This window comes from Trachinotus anak, unplaced genomic scaffold (genome assembly GCF_046630095.1).
Source record: "Trachinotus anak isolate AG129_WGS33_773 ecotype Australia unplaced genomic scaffold, CSIRO_AGI_Tana_v1 ptg000008l, whole genome shotgun sequence".
Lineage (NCBI taxonomy): Eukaryota > Metazoa > Chordata > Actinopteri > Carangiformes > Carangidae > Trachinotus > Trachinotus anak.
In genome coordinates this window covers 23201-43364 of record NW_027273859.1, presented here as the reverse complement: position 1 = coordinate 43364, position 20164 = coordinate 23201, and the positions used below count along the sequence as shown (strand labels likewise).

The 20164-nt window shown below is 43.1% G+C and overlaps 1 protein-coding gene across 3 annotated transcripts in view; it reads left to right on the top strand.

The window, feature by feature from the left end:
• The window catches only part of pdzd2 (PDZ domain containing 2), a 52913-nt gene extending 38759 nt beyond the window's left edge, over positions 1–14154 (top strand). For 2 of the 3 annotated variants that reach the window (XM_071481705.1, XM_071481704.1), the window contains exons 19-26: positions 599–1536; positions 1675–1819; positions 5243–7814; positions 9554–9671; positions 9768–9869; positions 12469–12739; positions 12941–13075; positions 13703–14154. In XM_071481705.1, the coding sequence (XP_071337806.1) occupies positions 599–1536; positions 1675–1819; positions 5243–7814; positions 9554–9671; positions 9768–9869; positions 12469–12739; positions 12941–13075; positions 13703–13863 (4442 nt within the window). In that variant the 3' untranslated portion in view covers positions 13864–14154. Of the gene's footprint in view, positions 1–598; positions 1537–1674; positions 1820–5242; positions 7815–9553; positions 9672–9767; positions 9870–12468; positions 12740–12940; positions 13119–13702 lie in introns of all 3 variants that reach the window. The other variant, XM_071481706.1, reaches the window with a different exon arrangement.
• Positions 14155–20164: the final 6010 nt, after the last annotated feature.

Sequence of the window (20164 nt, the reverse complement as noted above, 5' to 3'; positions counted from 1 at the left end):
TCATTTTTTAAATTATGCTCTATTTAGAGGAAAATAGACCATAAAGCAGGGGATGCATTAGGGCGGGGCCACCATGTGATTGACAGACTGTACCTGACAATCAGGAAAGAGTACAGAGCAGGTCAGATCCATCCCTCACTCCTCCTCAGCTCCACCTTCTCCTCCAAATATGGTTTCTTCTGGTTTCAAAAAACCAAGATGGTGATGGACAGGTTATAAACCGGAGGCTTCAAAAGGTCAGTTCACAAACCAGTGGGTGATGTCATGGTGGGTTGACCCTTGGTTTAGCAGCAGATGTGTACTGTCTCAGTGAATGGGTGGATTTGCTCTAACACTTGATTCAGTTTTCAGAACGGTTATTCTTCTCCACGTTATGAAGCAGCTGGTTGGTTTGTGAATGTGTCTGACAGCAGCAGTCACGTTCACGGTGTGTGGTCTTTTCTTACTCTGTCAGTCATCAGTGGACGCTTCTCTTCATGAGGTCCACTGACACTGTTCTGGATTAAGATTAAACCATATTAATGTTTTTTAACAGGACAGGAAGTGACTGGTTGTTTGTTCACCTGTTGTGACCACATTACCTCTATTTTCTTCTCAGCATTCACCCCCTCCCTAACAGAAGTGGAGAGTGAGCCTGTGTGCAACACATCAGAGGAGAAGACCCCCGCCCCCCTTCATTACCATACAGAGGCAGTGTGCCAGCCCATTGCCATCTCCAGCCCTGCCTCAGTGCGGAGCCCGCTTCTCCGGCAGCGACGGGTGATGTGCTTTGAGGATGAGCTCAGTGATGATGAGGACTTGGACAACAATGGAAACACTGGGCACTTCCGCAGACCCACAAAACTCAACTCTGCGAACTTCAGTGATGCACAAACTCCCAAGGCTGACTCAGCGGTCGTAGTCGCTGCTACATCATCATTAGATGTGGACGGAGACAGTAACGGTGACAGGGATTTACAGAGGTGTGGGAGCAGGGATTTGACGGCACCACTCGGTGGTAGTTTCTCACAGTGCGAGGACGGTGTCAGCAATAAGTCGGACAGTTCTGAGTCGCCCTTCATGCCCATCCGCTCCCCCTTGGACTTCAAAGCGGGGGGGTTAAGCAGCGTGGGCTCTGCGTCCAGTTTGACCATCATCAGTGAGAACTGCACTAATCCAGATGATGGACAGCTGGAGTCAAAGCGCTCCCCCAAGCTTGAGCATAAAGCAGTGACGCGGGTCAAAAGTATGATGAGCATTGAAGCTCCAAACCTGTCCCAGCAGCAAAAGTCCAGAGTTGATGAGCCCGCTCCATTCCAGCCCCCACCCCAGCCCCCACCCCAGCCCACACAGTGTGGAAGATACCCCAGGCCTGCTGGTGGGTCAGTGCCCTACTGTAAGAGAGGAGACGCCAGCGAGCTTGTGGGTGTTTGCACCATCGACACTGTGACCCTGAGGAGACGTGAGGACGAGTCTTTCGGGCTCGACCTGGAGATCATGTCATCCCCTCTGAAAGTTGTCATCACTGGGTTAAAGCCTGGCGGTGCAGCAGAAATGGTACGTTTGATTGGTTTCATCTTCACACCAGTCCAGTATCAGTGAAAGCAGACTGCAGACCTCAGGGTGAACCTTTCAGTTTGAAAGAGAACGTCTGTTGCTCAGTGAAGAGTTAAATTTTTTCTCTTGTGTTTCCAGGGATCCTCAGCTAAGCTGTGTTCTGGAGATGAGATTGTAAAAATTGGAGAAAAGCTGGTGTGTTCTTCTAGTTACCAGGAAATCTGTGAGCTGATGCGCAGTCTTCCTATGACGCTGTCCTTAGAGGTCAAGAGACCGGTTTCAGGTAAGACGTCAACTTTATTCTGGAGGTATAGGTCATCAAACATCATGATGGATGCTGCTGTTATGTATATACCTTATTACTCGACATTAGATCTTTTTAAGTAGACCTGGGACCTGGTCCTTTGTGTGGTCATGTTTTCAGCCCTTCACCGTGAGCCTCTTCACAAATTCACAAATTCACAGAGTTGAGAGTCTGGCAAAAAAAGAAACGTGTGATGTGATCTTGTCCAACAACATACTTTGTGAGAACATACCACTACATTATTAAAGGAAAACACTGGTATATTTCAACCTGTATTTCATGTAAACGAGGCTTTATGCGACTGTCTCAAAGCCACAAACTCATTTGTTGTAACTTCATTAAACAGCTGGGATCACTCTCACCTATAGATACGTCTAGTTTTTCCAAGCCTGGAAGAATTCTTCATGGCCAGCCAATTGGCCCGGACTGTCAGACCAGCATTAAAATGGTATATTAAATGAGTAAAAAACTAAAAAAACATGGGGCAGCTGTAGAACCATCAGGTGGAAGAAGCTCCAGTGACTGCTGGAGCTTCATGATGATCAACACAAGTCAGTTTGTGACCGAGGAAAAAACTTGTGTAACTATTTACAGTCCTTCCTTACAGTGATGTAAAGGTCAGTGCAGTGTCTTGGCATCTGCTGAGTCTTTAAACTCACAGCTGTATTACTGACAGTGGGATCAAAACATTGTCTGTTGAAGGTCTAACTGAAATTCAGTTGTATATATTTTTGTCTACCACAGCATGAACACTGACCAACACAAGCAGCGCAGACTGTGAACAATCCACATTAGCCTTCCTGCTAGAATCTCCCTCTTATCTAACAGGTGTCTTCTGCAACTCAGCAGATTCAACAACTTGCCGAACAAGGGGGAAAATGCACTGCTGCTAACGGCAGTTTGCAGGCTAGAGAGCTAATTAGTTGCTCAGCTGCAGCACATTAAACAGCATATTAATATACCTGCAACAATCACTGCTTTCTTTTGAGATGCTGTCTTTACTCTTTAACCCCACTGCTAACAACGCACTGTGCACCTGTGGCTTATAAGCTACAGCACAAGTTTGTTTTCTTCACCTCTCATTTCCCTGCTGGGGCTCAGCCTGCTAACTCATATCAATCAAACACAGAACATAGATATATATAAAGGTTTCTGAAGAGCAGTTTTGAAGCTCAGAGTGAGCTGCCCATTGTTGCCATCTTGGCAGTTCTTGACTCCACCCCTAACTCCCAGCTAATCCAAAAATGGTCAAAGAGGTGGGGCATGTGTGGAGCTGAGACTTCAGTTGTCAGTTTGTGGCAAGCATACACTCACCCACCTGTCACTCTAAGAGGCCACACCCTCAATTCTCATTAACTTTAATCCTTAATAAAATGTAAACAGGTGAGTTCTATAAAATTCAGCCGTACAGTTGTCATGAAGGAGGAAATTAGCTCTAGAGACCAGAACAGTTTCTGTACCAGGCTGTAAACATGTTTATTTCTGCTGTAAAGTTGGACATTTGAACATGGGAGTCTCTGGGGACTGACTCACTGCTGGAGCCAGACTCTAGTGGTCATTAGAAGAACTGCAGCTTTTGGTACTAATGTTGTTACTTCATTCTTCAACCTCAGAGGTTGATGCTTGACACAGATGAAAAAGGATATTCCTGAATTTTCTCCAAAGACCCTTTTCTTCCTCCTAATGATAAAAAAATAACAGTAATTAAAAAAACATAGACATGTCTATGTGTGACTGCAAAAATCAATGACTAAAAATTATCTCAGTTGGGCTTTAAATAAATTTGTGATGTGATGGAGTTTGCAGATGTTATTCTTTTCATCAGTGCTGTTTTCCAAACCTTGCACCTACATGTGATGTGCTGGTGTATAATTGTGCTTCTTTTAACTTGTGTTTACACTAAGTCATTAGTGGCAGAATGCTGCACAGTATGCCTTAAATAGAGCACAATGTCTTTCCCTTTTATGCCAACCTAAGATATAGGATCCGCCCTCCCTCACTCACTCCCCCAAAGCAGCCTGCAAGCTTCTGGCTTTCTATCCATGGTGACTATCTTACACAGTATATTTTACCTTTAGCTGTGATAGATTCACCCTGTAGCGTAACTCCCTGTATGCTTTCTATGTAGTTTAATAACTGCTTGTTTGATAGTAACGTCATGTAAATTTTAATTTAGTGTAGTGGAGACATTGCTGTGGTTCACTGTTTCTTGATCAACAGAAGAGATTATTCCAATGTTGTTATTATTCTAAGAATCTTCTTTTATTGGATTACAATCTTTCTGTAACAAGTTTCAACATCTACCTGTAAAATATTGGATTGCTGGTGAAAGGATCTAGTTACAGAGTGATATTGTCAAAGAAAAAAAATATAATACTATAAAAATACTATAAAATGTAATCCTCCTCTGACCCTTCACTTTTCTACAGTGAAGATGTATTACTCCTCCATCTCCCCCAGTTTAAACATGAGAGACAGCAATGGCAGATGTACTCATCCTGACATGACATCCTGGAGAAACCACAGCAATGTTTCCAGTCAGAGGTCCCATATTGTGTAGAGGTTGATGTCTATGTGTGTTTTTTTTCTGTATCTTTGTGATGTCGTTACAAAGCAGTCACCGCCCCTGGCTCCAGAGAAAAGCCTGAGAGAGGAGATGTAAAACTACACTGATGGTTTTTGGTTCTTAAAACCACAAATATATCTTCTGATGGAGATCAACACTTCAGATAAAACACAGAAGAGTAAAATATGGGACCTTTAAGTCTTGTAAATTAGCATCCGAGTGTATAACTACAGTTGTGTGAAAAAGTGTTTGTCCCCTTCCTGATTTCTTATTTTTTTGCATGTTTGTCACACTTAAATGTTTCATCATCAAACAATCATCAAACAAATTTAAATATTTGACAAAGATAACACAAGTAAACACAAAATGCAGTTTTTAAATGAAGGTTTTTATTATTAAGGGGGAAAAAAAATCCAAACCTACATGGCCCTGTGTGAAAAATTGATGCCTGACAAAGTGAAGAAGACCAAAAGATCCTCTTGGATGAGAGGTGAAACGTCTTCCTAGACAAATAACCAAGTCCAGTTGCTTTCGATTTAAAATTCCTTTGAGATTTAAGTGTGACAAACATGCAAAAAATAAGAAATCAGGAAGGGGGCAAACACTTTTTCACACAACTGTAAATATTCTGAACTAACCACTTGATTCATTTCCTCTAGATACACACAGTTAGTTATTGTTCTGATTTAGGAATATCATTATGTAATGCTGGATATTCTTCCTCTATTATTATATACTATTGCATGACGTAGTGGGATGTTACCGCCCTTTTATTAACTCAACACCTGTCATAACCAGCCCTGACTGAAGTGCTTACCTTTCCTTTCTGCCTCCAGCTGTAGATCGACTGTCCAGTTTGATGATGTCTTCAGGGAGCAGTGATGGAGCCGTCAGACTGAACCCGGCCACATCTGTTCAGGGGATGTCTGATGGACGACGAGTGACAAGTGCAAATTCAGGGAATTCCAACCACACAACCAAAACAGACCATGACTTTCAAATACCCATCACCAACATAGATGACATTTTGTTAGAAGTGAACTGCAGTGATGCAAACATACACACCAAACCCCCCAATGAAACATTATCCAATGAGCATCTATCGAGCCAACATGCTATAACCCTGTCTGAGGAGGCTGGAATTCAGGTTCCGGTCCAGGCCAGTCCCCTGGTCAGCTCCATCTTGGATACAGGAAATGAAAAATGTGCCGTCCTCTCTGTGGAGATGACACATGAGAACCAACCAGAGGAAAACGCTGGTGCTAAACACATGTACCCCACAGGAGATGACAGCGATTCAAACAGTGACTCCACCACTGACAGTAGTCTCATGCTCAATAAGACGGCAGACAGTTGTGGAGGTCTTCATGAGCCTTCCTCAGATGAGGAAGAAGTGGAGTTTTGTTCTAGTGATGCCGAGACACATGCTGCTGATGGAAACTTTCCTTTAAGCCAGTCATCAAACAGGTCTTCACCTGTTCGACCTCCCAGCAGGCAAGATGACCTGGATCAGACCTTCAGTGTGATGCAGGTGTCCTCAGTGAGAGACAAAGAAAACTCCTCTACACAGCAGCCATGCCAGTTTTCTGACAGTACAATACCTGTGTCTTTTACAGAGTGCCACATCAATGGTGCCATTGAACCCTGTGACAAAGTTGAAGTATGTGTAGCACCCAACCCTGGTAGCCTAAGCCCCTCTCCACCAGATACCCACAGTCTCACAAAGGGTACTTCTGATAATGTGCAAACAGATTCCTCACCGACCTCAGACTTTCTGAAGACTTTGAATACAAAAACAGCTCTTTCACCTTCAGTGGAATCAGAGACATCAGGTTCAAGCATCAGCAGAGTCTCAGCATCAGTGATAAACAAAGAGAAAGTGTTGATGTGTAGAACTAATGTCAACCCCCATGCTACCTCCGCACTGAAGAAGACCTCTGGCCTAAGACTCCTTGATAATTCAGACAGTCCTGTGTGGAGCAGTGTTTTAAAACTTCCTGAATCTCAAATCAGTTCAAACACTAGTGCTCCCAGACTGAAAGGCCTGAGTATCAAGAGTAAGAACAAACCACAGGAGGAGCCTCTCCAGAAACCTTCCAGGAGTCAGAGTCCAGCTCCTTCAAATTCCAACGCTGCCTTGAACCAGTCAACAAAATTATCACCAGTGACGACCACGTCCAGCTGTTTGAACACCAGTAACCAGCCTGGTGTTAATAGCTGCCTTGTTTTGCCCAAAGTAAGTGACAGAAGGCAGGTCATACCTGAGCAGAGGGATGCGGAACTGGCCACGGAGAAGAGCATCCATGTAGGTACCAAATCCACAGCCAAATCACAGGACCGGTCACACCAACCTCCCACTCAGAGAACGTTTATAGAGGTTCAGCTGTCTTCTTTATCTGGTCCATCATTACCAGTTGTGGCACACCGTGAAACAGTGAGTTCTGAAGACTCTAAACGCACTCAGAGAGGCACAGATGTGAGAACAGCACCTGTTGTTTCTGCTGCCGTTTCCACTGTAGAGAAAACAAATGCCGTGGTCCGTACCACAGAACTGAACTTGCTGTGTTCTAATAAAGAAATTCATTCAATCACAAGTAATAGCTCAAAGCTCAGTACCACTGTGGAGACAGGTGAGACCCTGAAGTCCAGCTCATCCAGACTCTACATAAAGACAGTGGAAAGGCGGAGCTTCTCCACAGACACTGCCTTGTCTGTGGGCTACAATCCCTTCTCTGTCCGACATAAGATCAAGTCCTTTGAAAACCTGGCTAACTTTGACAAGCCTATGGCTAAAAGCAGTGACATTCAGTCCCATGCACTGACATACCGGGCCTCACTGAACCAAAGGATTGCTGGTTATATGGACTTGGTTAACTCTGTTGACTGCCGGGGACGGCAGAGAAGTTTTAGTTCTTATGTGGAGAATCTGATCCCGACCACACCCTGCTCACCTCCTCTGGGTAAACTCCACTCTAACATTACACTCATGAATCTTGACTCTCCACATACACACTGTAACACAGCTCCCCTGTTGGAGGACAGTCCTGAGGGTGAAGTTCCCAAAGCTCCAGATGGATTTATACCACAGACCCCTCCAGTGCTGCGGAGGAAACATGGCAGACTTCCTCGCAGCAGGTTGCAGCAGCTCAGGGCTCTCAGTATGCCTGAGCTGGAAAAGCTATGCACAGAGGACTTTACCAGAGCACAGGGTACAGACATGGATACAACTGAGACTAGCCTGTATCCCACAGTACTTACAAAAGCCACTGTGACTGAGAGCTTTCCACCTTCTGCAGCCCTGACTGAAGTGGAAGTGAACAAGGTGAGCCAACGTGATCCTGGATCCACTGAAGAGACTCCTCAGGGAGCCCCAGAGACCCATGGACCACAGCCTGGCTGGTCCATCAGGTGGGCAGCTCAATTAAAGACTGCTGGTTTAGAAACATCTAGTGGTGAGGTTGCAGATTGCAACAGACAGAAATACACAAACCTTTCAATTACTGGCAAACAGGACAGTTGTTGATGTCAGCTCAAGCCATAGGTTTAGCCTCAACAGTGGCAGGGACAAAGCAACCCCACAATCCCTCCAAAATAAAGGACTTTTTGATGCTTGTCAGCTGAATGTTTAATAAGATATAAGACCTGTGTATGTCTAAATAAAACTATACACAGTAACAGATCAAAGACTAAAAGTAAACTAGTAAATTTGCAACCAGGTTAGGAATTTTGTCATTTTAGGGACAACACCATTTGGCCTTCAGTGTCACAAAAAAATGTAGGTCACTAAGTCAACTGAGTGATTTGATGCCTACAAGTAAATCACTCGACTTTCTAATTTAAAAAAAAAAAAACAAGAAAATATCACAAATGACATGAATAAACTATAAATTATTTACTTTTTGATAGAAATAAAGAAGACATGTTTCAAGATGAAGTTGTTATCATATATCAATTAAAATATCATAATCTATCAATTTAGCAGAATCTATAAATATATTTCATTTCAGAGTAACTTATCACTTTCAGAAGATGAATTAGTTGTCGCTTGTCTTGGAGACGAAGTCTCTGGGAGGGCACATCAGAATGAGTTAATATGACGTCACTCCAAATATAGTGCAAACGAGTTCACTCTAATATTGGGAGAGACAATTTTGTCCTCCCAAAATATTGGTGGAGACATGTCCCTACCGTCCATGTGCAAACCTACACCCTTGCCTCTGACCTTTTCTCTCCCTGAACAATCAGGCCCAAACATTTCATGTCCTGCAAACCTTTAATAATGACGTGTTCCTTTAGCAAAGCAGTTAGTCACCATCAATATAAAAGGTCTCAGACACTAAATATACCAAACCTTTGAGTTTGGTCGTGAGTATCAGGACACTCTGACAGGATGTGTTGATGTTGAGTAGATCTAAAGAAATTTAAGCCTCATTATGCTTCCATTAACAGCGTTCCCACGCATCCTGGAAAACCTGGAAAACAGTTGACCAGTTTATTTTGGTCAAAGTGATGTTCAGATCACGTTGACGTTCAGATTCTAGTTAATGGACGACAGTATTTTGAACAGACTGCAACTGGTTTGGTTTGACGTTGCATCACCTACTGCAGGTTAAAGAATGTCAGTGACATCATCCTTGAAATGTGTCTGAGAGTCTGTTGCTGCAGACTGTGGTTGTTATCAGTTTAAAGATGAACTTTTGTTCATGCTGGTCTGGAGTTTGGCCATGCACATCTCCAGATCCTCTCGAGCCTTCTGCAGGTGCAGAGTTAGCTCAGAGATGTCTCTCAGTGTCAGGTCAATGATGGTTCTCTGAGCAGCTGCCAGTCTGTAGTGACACATGCGCTGCTTTAACTGAGAGTGCATCAGATCAACCAGATCATAATCACGTGTACACAGCTCGCTCTGACACCATGTTGTGAAGTCTAGCTGGTGTCCAATAATATCTATGTGTAATATGAGACTTGTGAGGGATGTACTGTATTATTGTAGAAATATTTCAAACTATAAAGAAACTACTATAAACTATAAGTGTAAAGAGTAACTGTGCCTAATTTTTATTGGTATTTATTTCTGTTATAATCATGTTATATCTCAGAGGGTCGTCTAATCTAGTAACTGTGGTGACTATGACTCCTTCTGTCCACAGTTTAAAGGAACTTGTTGCTTCTCCTCTGAGTCAGTGTAAGCTGCAAACGCTGCTGTTCTCCCTGTCGGCCAAATCACACATGTCGGCCCTGCTGCAGGAGGCCAAGGCAATCTCTGAGGTAACGCCACACTGCTGCTGACACACGTGAATTAATATCTGACACGTTCCTTCCTTAATTCCTGCGTCACAGTGATTCTGTGTGTGAACTCTGCAGGTGAAGGATGACACTCACTTTGTGGTCCTGAGTAAAGAGGAAGGATCAGGACTTGGTTTCAGTGTTGCAGGTGGAGTTGACCTGGAGCAGAAGACGATCACTGTAAGTACAGTAGGTAAATGCTACAGGGACTTAAAGGAACAACATGTCATATATTTACTGCACTAGATGATAAAATGACAATGATATGACCTGAACCAGGACCTGCACCCTCTTCTCCTCCTCCACCCTCTTCCTCTCTTCCTCTAGTCTGACCTCTCTGTCCTAACCCTAACCCGTTTTAAACAGGTTAGAGTTAGGATGGACCACTTGATGTCAGTTAAATTTTATTCCTTTAATTCATATAGTATGAAGGCAGAGTAGATTAAATCAATTCAGACCTGCTTTATAATTAAAAACACATGGACATCTACCTTTGCCGAACCTAAACCCCCCCCATTCCATTAACAATTTCCGTCTGGCCAACGATCTGAATGAGTTCTACTGCTGTTTTGAAAGACAATGAGACAGGCCTGACACCAACCCCCGCGAGTCCAGCCACCACCTCCAGACCACCAGCTTCTCCTCCCCCACTTTAGCAGGGGCCCTGGCACCTCAACAACTAGCCACATCAGAACCCCCCTTCTCCCCTACCAAAGGAACGTCTCTCTCTATCCTGGAGAGAGATGTCAACGGGCTTTTTAAGAAGCAGAACCCCCGCAAAGCAGCCAGTCCTGACTCTGTCTCTCCATCATCCCTGAAGCACTGTGCTGATCAGCTGTCTCCGGTGTTCACGGACATCTTCAACACCTCACTGGAGACCTGCCACGTGCCAGCCTGCTTCAAATCCTCCACCATCATCCCTGTCCCCAAAAAACCAAGGCCCACAGGACTAAGTGACTACAGACCCATTGCCCTGACCTCTGTGGTCATGAAATCATTTGAGCACCTTGTCCTGTCCCACCTCAAATCCATCACTGACCCACTCCTGGACCCCCTGCAGTTCGCCTACAGAGCCAACAGGTCTGTAGACGACGCCGTCAACATGGCTCTCCACTTCATCCTCCAGCACCTGGACTCCTCAGGGACCTATGCCAGGATCCTGTTTGTGGACTTCAGCTCTGGCTTCAACACCATCATCCCAGCTCTGCTGCAAGACAAGCTCTCCCAGCTGAGCGTGCCTGACTCCACCTGCAGGTGGATCACCGACTTCCTATCTGACGGGAGGCAGCACGTGAAGCTAGGAAAGCACGTGTCTGACTCCCAGACCATCAGCACTGGATCCCCGCAAGGCTGCGTTCTTTCTCCTCTGCTCTTCTCCCTGTACACCAACACCTGCACCTCCAGCCATCAGTCTGTCAAGCTCCTGAAGTTTGCAGACGACACCACTCTCATTGGACTCATCTCTGATGGCGATGAGTCTGCCTACAGGTGGGAGACTGAGCGTCTGGTGACCTGGTGCAGGCAGAACAACCTAGAGCTTAACGCTCTGAAGACAGTGGAGATGATAGTGGACTTCAGGAAAAACCCAGCCCCACCCACCCCCATCACCCTGTGCGACTCCCCCGTGGCCACCGTGGAGCATTTCCACTTCTTGGGAACCACCATTACACAGGACATTAAGTGGGAGCTGAACATCAGCCATCAGTCCATCCTCACCTCCTCCATCACCATCTGGTACGCTGCTGCCACGGAGAGGGACAATAACAGACTGCAGCGTATCATCCACTCTGCTGAGAAGGTGATTGGCTGCAATCTTCCGTCCCTCCAGGACCTGTACGCCTCAAGGACTCTGAGGCGTGCAGGGAAGATTGTAGCTGACTCCTCCCACCCTGGACACAAACTCTTTGAGACACTCCCCTCTGGCAGGAGGCTGCGGTCCTTCAGGACCAAAACCTCTGGCCACAAAAACAGCTTCTTCCCGTCTGCTATCAGCCTTATCAACAAGGCTAGAGAGCCCCACTGTCACTGATCCCCCTGATCCCCAATTGCACCAATCACCAGCACAAATTCCTTGTATGTGGAAACATACTTAGCAATAAAACTGATTCTGATTCTAATTCTAATTCTGATTCTGATTCTTTAGACTGGATGGAGCTTTAATGTTTCTGATGTGTGTTCAAATGTGATGGCTGATGTGTTTTAACTCTATTTTTCCCTTGAAGAATCTCTGACAGACTCCACAAATACTTTTTCCATCATTTAAGTGATCACATATTGAATTCTGTTTCCTACACAATTATTACATCTCATGACATTATATATATGACAGTATGTAAACTTTTTGGCATGAATGAAAATGGAGAGATCACTGAAGTTTTTCAGCCTCTTCTGCTCCAGTTTTTTACAGACTGGTCTGATATGAGAACTTCAAACTCCTCTCTTTTAGAGTGTTTTCTAGTTCAGTTGTAAAACTGATTTTGCAGAGAGGAAATGACGATTGAGATTCTACATTTATTACAGCGATGTTAGAACAAGATGTGGCTTTCATGAAAGAATCTTGATGTTATAATTCTTCAGGGGATGCTCCTACTTGATGACATGTTCAGACTCTACAGTGGGTCCAACACTCTGAGACAGACTGACTATGATTTTAGACTGAACATGATTAAAGAAAGAACGATACATCAATGTCAAGTTGAAGAAAAACCATAGAGGTTGGAGGTGTTTCAACAGCTCTTGCAGATATCTGTGGGTGATAATTTAACACCTTTGTGTTCAGGTCCATCGGGTCTTCACCAAAGGTGCAGCGAGCCTTGAGGGCACCATCCAGAGAGGAGACAGCATTTTATCCATAAATGGTACAAGTCTAGAGGGAAAAACCCACGGAGAGGCCGTGTCCTGCCTCCATCAAGCCAGACTGTCCAACCAGGCCTTAGTCGTCATATGTAGAGACAAGGACATTGAACCAAATGTCTCTGACAGACAGGACGTGGTCAGCCAGCCAAAGAGTTTGTCCTCTGCCAGGAAGAAGTCTGTGGAAGCTGGAGCAGGTGAGACTGAGGCTCACATCCACAGATAAACCTGCTGTTGTACTTCATCCCCCACAGCACCAGAGCTCCTGTTTCCATGTTTTTAGTGTGTCAACCTCTCTCCTTTAACACGAACCTGTTGAGTTATGTTGGAGTTCAACTTCATCATCTCATAAACTACAAATGTTGATAAAATAACTATGGGTGTTGAACATCTCTCAGTGGTGGATGTAGGTCCTGACGGTGCTTTAACGGTGGAGCTCCACAAGACCTCTGCTGGCCTGGGCTTCAGTCTGGAGGGGGGAAAGTCCTCAAGCCATGGAGACCAGCCTCTAATTGTCAAACGCATCTTTAAAGGTGAAATCTTCTCTATGAGTCTGTCTGAAAGTACCTGTTAAAGGTAAATACTCACCTGTGGTCCTACTTTGATTCATAATGCACATGTGATAATGGTTTCATGGCACAGGTCGTTAGTACTGGTCAAATGATGTTGTGTAGGGTCGTAACTACTGCCAAGGCTTTTGCCGTGATGTAATGCCTGGATTACAGGAGAGGACGCAGGCTTTAGTTTGACAGTCGAGGCCACCAAGAACACAACACCTCCATTTTCAGGTCTTCCGGACTGAATGAACACAGCACTGCCCTCTTATCATACCTCTCCTTTATGTGAGCGTTAGCCACAGCAAGGTCTTTCCACAGCACCTGCATAATCAAACTCTCTCACAGCCTCTACTTGCTCTTTAGCAGCTTTTTATCAAACACTGTGACCATGACAACAGTCTGATGTGATCTGCCCTGTCAGTATTTTGGGGTGGCCTCTTTTTTTGTTTTTCTTTTTTTCAGATTCTGTGGTTTTTTGCTGTCTGTGTTGTGAACTGTTGAAGCTGCAGTGGAAGTAATAAAAGTATAACCAGAGCCTTTAACTGCTGTAGTTTGTCTCGTCCTCTTTGACTGAGTCTGAACTGCTGGTGTCCTCTACACCAGGTGGTGCTGCTGAGCTGTCAGGGCTCATTGAAGTCGGCGACGAGGTCCTGTCCATCAACGGCTGCTCTCTGCAGGGCCTCATGCACCACGATGCCTGGAAAATCATCAAAGCCACTAACGAAGGGCCCAACCACCTCCTTATCCGCAAGCTGAACACCTGACTGGAGGGAAAACCTCCTGAGGGAGGGGGACACTGTGAAATTGTCCCCTAAAAGTGGGTTTGGACAAACAGCAGAGACAAGAACAAGCAGGTTTTTTTTCTGGTTTTCTGATGGACTTTATTTGATTTTGTGTTTTGTCTTGTTCCGTGTGTTTGTTCTTATAAGTAGGTGAAAGTGGATGGACCACTGACTACAGAGCTGAATCAGGATTTATTTCAGACAGGAAGTGCAGTTTGTTTACAATAGGTTGATTTGGGAACATTTTTAAAATAAAGTTGGTTTGTGAAAAGATCTGTGGCTGGTTGTGGTTCTGGTTTCCATGGTAACAAGTGTTGATAAGCACAAATGAGTGAAGATCCTAGTAACAGGCCAGGACCCAAGCTGGGTGGAGAAGTCCTGTTGTATTGCCACAGGTCTCTGGTCTGGTCTGAGTAAATCCAAGCAGCCTCTCTTTATGTGATTCTTCAAAATGTTCAGTTTATATCAGCAAATCTGTATCAGTCATTAAAGGTTCAATGATTATTACATTAGCCAAACTCTGCGATACGCGAACTGTGATGAGTGAGAAAAGGCAAATAAAATCATTCTATATATACAAACTTCACATGGAAGGAAACAGTTCAGTTTTTGGTTGACTGATGAGTTAAGTATGGAAGCCCATAGTGACTATATTCCAATGGTAACGTAAACTTGTAAATGAAAATAATTCCACAGCGGCATTATATCTCCCCAGATGTGTTTGTATTTTTATTTTCATGTACAGGCATTCTATGACCATTTTAAAATGGAAATGAAAAACTGTCTGACATTTAATTTTACAATTTTACAATTTGTCCTTATTTTATAACACTCAAAAGCTCACTAAGCCTTTGTCAAACAAGCCAGTTTCTTTATGCAAAAAGCTTCTACTTTTTTAGTGAGATTTCTTTTTTTTTTCCCTGTCTCATAAGTTAAAGTTAAAGATAATTTTTAGGTTTTGTACAAACTATTCTAGTTATCCAGAGGCCCATTTCTGATCTTATATTTATCAAACATGTGAGAGTGACACAGAAGGCAAAACAGAACTCTAGACATTTTTGCAAATTTATTAATAATATGAAATATCACATTTATATGGACACCTAGAAATGCCATACTGACAAATATTTGTTTATCCCATAATCTCGCGATAGCGAAGCTTGTTATCTTGAGATAAGGAAATATTATCAGGAGGAAACAATTTTTTGATTTTTCAAGGTACTTGTCGAGATAACAGAATAATTATCCCGCTATCTTGAGAAAACAAAAAATTTCTTTCTCCTGATAATATGTTCTTATCTCAAGATAACAAACTTCGTTATCTTGTGATAATGGGATATAAAAAAAATAATTGCGACTATGGCCTTTCTCTGCCTCCATACATTGACATAAGTAATCAGGCACTTTACTCAGGACAAGCTCTGCACATCTGGATTTAGGATTTTCTTCCACTCAGCTGCTCAGGTTGGACAGGAGATGAGATGACATGAGACATTGCTGTCATGATTCATAAACATGGCTGCAGTGGCCATTGTTGACTGGGTGCGTTTTTGGTGTCCTTGCCTGTGATAGAGCAGCAGCTGTGCTGACAGAGGAGCAGCAATTCATCTAATGCCAGCACAGAGGTAAACGCTTCCTTTTGAGCTTGTTGTCAGTACAGTATCAACAAGCTGATGGTGGACATGAAGGTTCTGCAGCCTGAGGAACATCTGGACATCCTGCATGGTGAGGCAGAGGGGCTGCGTTTGTGTGAAAAACAGGACATAGAGAGAGGAAAGTATGGGTTTCTGGAGGTCAGACTCCAGCGGCCCTGGAGCCGTGAATGTGAGGCGCATGAAGGACAGTCTCAGTGTCTACAGCTGGAAACATACCCTAACACCTGTTGTTATGGTCCATGTTAGAGCAGCTCAACTCAGTGTGAATTACTGGTTGACCTCCAAACATGCTGCTTTGCACAGTGTTTGCTGAATGTATACTACTGTATGACCACTGATAACTTACAGTGCATTTTCAACCTGTCAGAGGTTGAAAGTTAGGTTTATATGTTGTTACCTGATCCAGATTCCTCTTTACTTTGACCCCGGATCATTGACATTTAGCCTCTTACATATTCTTCTTTCTTTCTGGCTGAGGAAGTTCTACTTTTAACTGCTGTTATTGGTGTATTTCCATCCATCCATCCATTATCTATACCGCTTATCTAAACCAGGTCGTGGGGTGGCTGGAGCCAATCCCAGCTGACATTGGGCGGTAGCAGGGTACACCCTGGACAGGTCACCTGTCTATTACAGGGCTTATTGGTGTATTTGCACAATTTTACACAAACATTACATTATTAATATACTTTCTAATGCCTTTTATACTCTGCTTTTAGATTTAGATTTTCTGTGTGTATTTATTAAGATGTACTTAATAGCACAGCTGGTGGGTCAAGTCTATTAAAGTTTCACTGTAGTTGTATCTGCTGCATGTGATGATAAAGTTTCCTTGATTCTTAAACAAACATTTGACTTAATATATTCTCTACCACAGGAGGCCCCCCAGCTATATAATTATATCAATATTGCCAATAAATAGCAGGTGGAGCAGTAGCAGACCACGCTCACTGGTTACAGTGAGTGCATGTGTAAAAGATTACCACTAGGTGACTGTACAAGCTCAGAGACAGGTGAGGAACCACTCTATCTTTACAGTATAAACCTGCTCTGACAGCTGGTCCATGTCCTGAGTCACTGAATATAGTAACTGAATGTTCATGTGCATTTATGAAATCCACAAACATTTGAACCATGTCGATGCTCTGTAACATTCAATAATGAATGTACACTGTGAAGAAGTTATCAGCTCATAATCTCACTGTGGTACGTGCGTTACTGCCCGTTATAAGATGCTCTGGGTAAATTCATTTTAAATTGTGGGTGCATGACAAACATTTTATGCAGACTTCACTGACACAGGGAAATTATTTCTTTCTCATGGTCTTTTTCAGCAGCCTCCTTCAATCAAGTTCAGGAAATAACAACTGAGTTTACAATGCAACAAACAAGGAGAATAAACTGTCTACTTATTCACTTTAGGTGGATCTAACCTCTATTGGGTTTTTTTTCCAGAAACATGGGAGGAGAGGAAGGAGTGTGGGACTGGAGACGTCATGACACAGGTTATGGCTGTTTAAGGAGCTCTTCAAATTAAGAGTTGCTCATAACCTTCACCAAAGTGCATGCTCTCAGTATTAAATGATTAACATTGCTGATGTTCTCATTAACACACAGTTCAGGACTTTATGAGGAAACTAAAGGACACTGAGTGGATTGATGCTGTTTTTGTTTCAATAATTTATTATCCAACCACCCATTATCTACACTGCTTCTCTGTACAGGGTCACAGGGGGCTGGAGCCAACCCCAGCTGACATTGGGTGAGGGCAGGGTACACCCTGGACGGGTCACCAGTCTATGAGAGGGTTGACATATAGAGACAAACAACCATTCACACTCACATTCACACCTACAGGCAATTTCAGCAGTCACCAGTTAACCTAATGTGCATGTCTTTGGACTGTGGGAGGAAGCCGGAGACACACAGACACAGGGAAAACATGCAAACTCCAGACAGAAAGGCCCCCAGACTTTTTGCTGTGTGCAACAGTGCTAATCACTGCACCACTGCGCTGCCCCAATTATAAATTATTTATTAAATCAATTTACCATTTAGTGTGCAAAGTATGAAAAAATAATTAGAGCATCACAAGTAATCTGTGATGCAATAACCTGCGTCGTAGAGGCCGTAAAATGCAACTGATGAAGAGTTTTCTTAAAACATGTTAAAACATAATATAAAGCAAAGAATTTACAGAGCCATACTACTTGGCTAAAAATATGTGGATGTTCCAGCCATGTGACATGGTTGAACATGTAACGAACCTGCTGTAGACTCCTCTCCTCTGGTTTCAGGTTCTCCAGCAGAGAGTGGAGCCTGGCTGCAGCGATTTGTTCCCATTCAGCCACTTGAGCATAAGAGCAGTTGTCCACTGATGTCAGGTGGTGAAGACTGGTTTACAGCCAGGTCCTCCTACAGGTGCTGGATGAGGCTGATGTGAGGACTCTGCAGGCCAGTCAAGTTCTTCCACAGCAAACTAGGAATTCAGTTTCTCAGTGGCCATTAGTGGCCTGTACAGTCAGCAGAGGATCTGAAAACACAAACACAAAAAACACAGCAAAAATAAACTTCTCTACCTCAACCAGACTGAGTTCCCACAGACTAAATTACATCTGCAGCTAAACCATGTCATTACCTGATGAGGTGTTAAATTCAGGTTAATGACCATAATTGCGAAATATCTCCAAATTGTGCTCATTGGTGTAATTTTGAAGTTTCAGATAAAGACAGCACAAAATTGTGCTTCACATCCAGTATAGTACTTCACCTTTTCATGTAATGATTTAATGATTTAAGTGTAATGAGAGCTGTGGAAAACATTGGCATGTATGTCAGCAAATTCCACTCGCCAGCAAACAAAAAGTGTCCTCTGAGAGACTGGGTAGGTGTGTCATTAGTGACACATGTTAATGTGCCATGATAAGTGGAAGGCTGCTAATTGAGCAGAGGATGTGAAGCTGAGGTCGATGTTATTTTTTCATCCTGTAGAAATGAACCTCTGTGCTGTGTTTTCAGTTGAACTCTTCTCAACATTATTCCACATGAAGTCAGAACAAGTGCTGTTGGTAGCAGACACACAGAGACATTCGCTCCAGTACTGTACCTATGTGACATACTTGAGTATGTCTGCTGACAACAATTAACAAAGTGGTTCACATCAGCTCCTCTCTATTAGTACACTTTGCTGAAATACCTTTTTCTACATGCATTAATTGAATTTGACCACAGCAGAGTGGTGTTTGTTTTTGTGGTGTCCAGACTTTTATCTCAGTGTTTGGTCTCCACCAGCTCCTGAGGGGAATATCTGGCTCTTCCAACTTGTCTCCAACCTGAACAACCATCAAGGGTGTCTCCTGAAACAGTGCCCCCTTTGCTGCGGGTGTACTGGACCTTGGGATTTTCCCAAGAGCAGCACTACTTCTTTCATCGCCATGCTTACAATAATAACGTACATGGTTTGGTTAGGTTTACGAAAAGATGGCAATTTGGGTTAAAATAAGTTATTCCTCAACATTACATAATCTTTGTTGTCATGGTTACAATATTAACATCAAACAGTCATGGATAATAGAAACAACATAAGCTGCTACTTTCACATGGGAATCGAACACCACTCTCTTGTTCCATATTCATGTGTTTTGTTGACCTGTCCATCCACCTACACCTCCTCCTGATGTTCTATAAACTACGTCATTGCACTTTTCCCTTTGTCATTACTATGACCACTAGATGTTGCCTAGGGTTAGGGTTAGGGTAGGGGACTTTGTCCCTTCTCCCGTAGGAGAAGGAAGGTGCACGGTCCTTCCACCCGAAGGACCCCCCGTACCACTGGTCCCATGGTTGGCGGTTGCGTTGGCGCCTCCTGCCATACTGCACCACCGTCCAACCATCAGACATGTTTGTTTTTGTTTGTTTGTTTAAAGTAAAATGTCAAAAAAAACTCAAAGTGTCCCCAACTTGGGGAAAAAAACCATAAAATAAACTGTTTTTAATCAATTCTTCTGTGTATTGTATTTATTCTTTTTTTCTTGTAATCAAATAAAATCAAATTATTTTTTTAACTGTTTTTAACAAAAATTGCTTTCCCAAAAAAATAGGAAAGAAAAAATAAAAAAGTCAAATTGTGTTGTTTTTAATGAAATCAATAAAATAAACAATGAACTAAGGAAGGTGTGCCAAAAAAACAAAAAAAAAAGAGACAACGTTTCGGCCTCTGATAGGCCTTCCTCAGGTCCTGGCACACTAAAAACTATATATGGCTAACTTGAATGGCTGGCAGATAAAACATGTCACCTCTTTGCTATTCAAGAGAAAAGTGAGCTCTCTGTTCGTCTTTTTCCCTTTTATACCTTCTGTTTTAGCGATTACATGATTTTATCGAATAAACTGTTTTTACACCTTTCTTGTTTTAGATGTTCCCTCCCCTCTTGTTTTTAACCCTATAAATGCCAAATAAAATGAATAAATGTTTTTAACCCAATATATCCTTATGAACTGATTACCTTTTGAACAATTATAACTCCCCATAATTTTTTAACCCTATAACTGCCAATTAAAATAAAATCCATGTTTTTAACCCTATATAACCCTATGAAATTATTAAAATTAATTATTTATGAATTAAA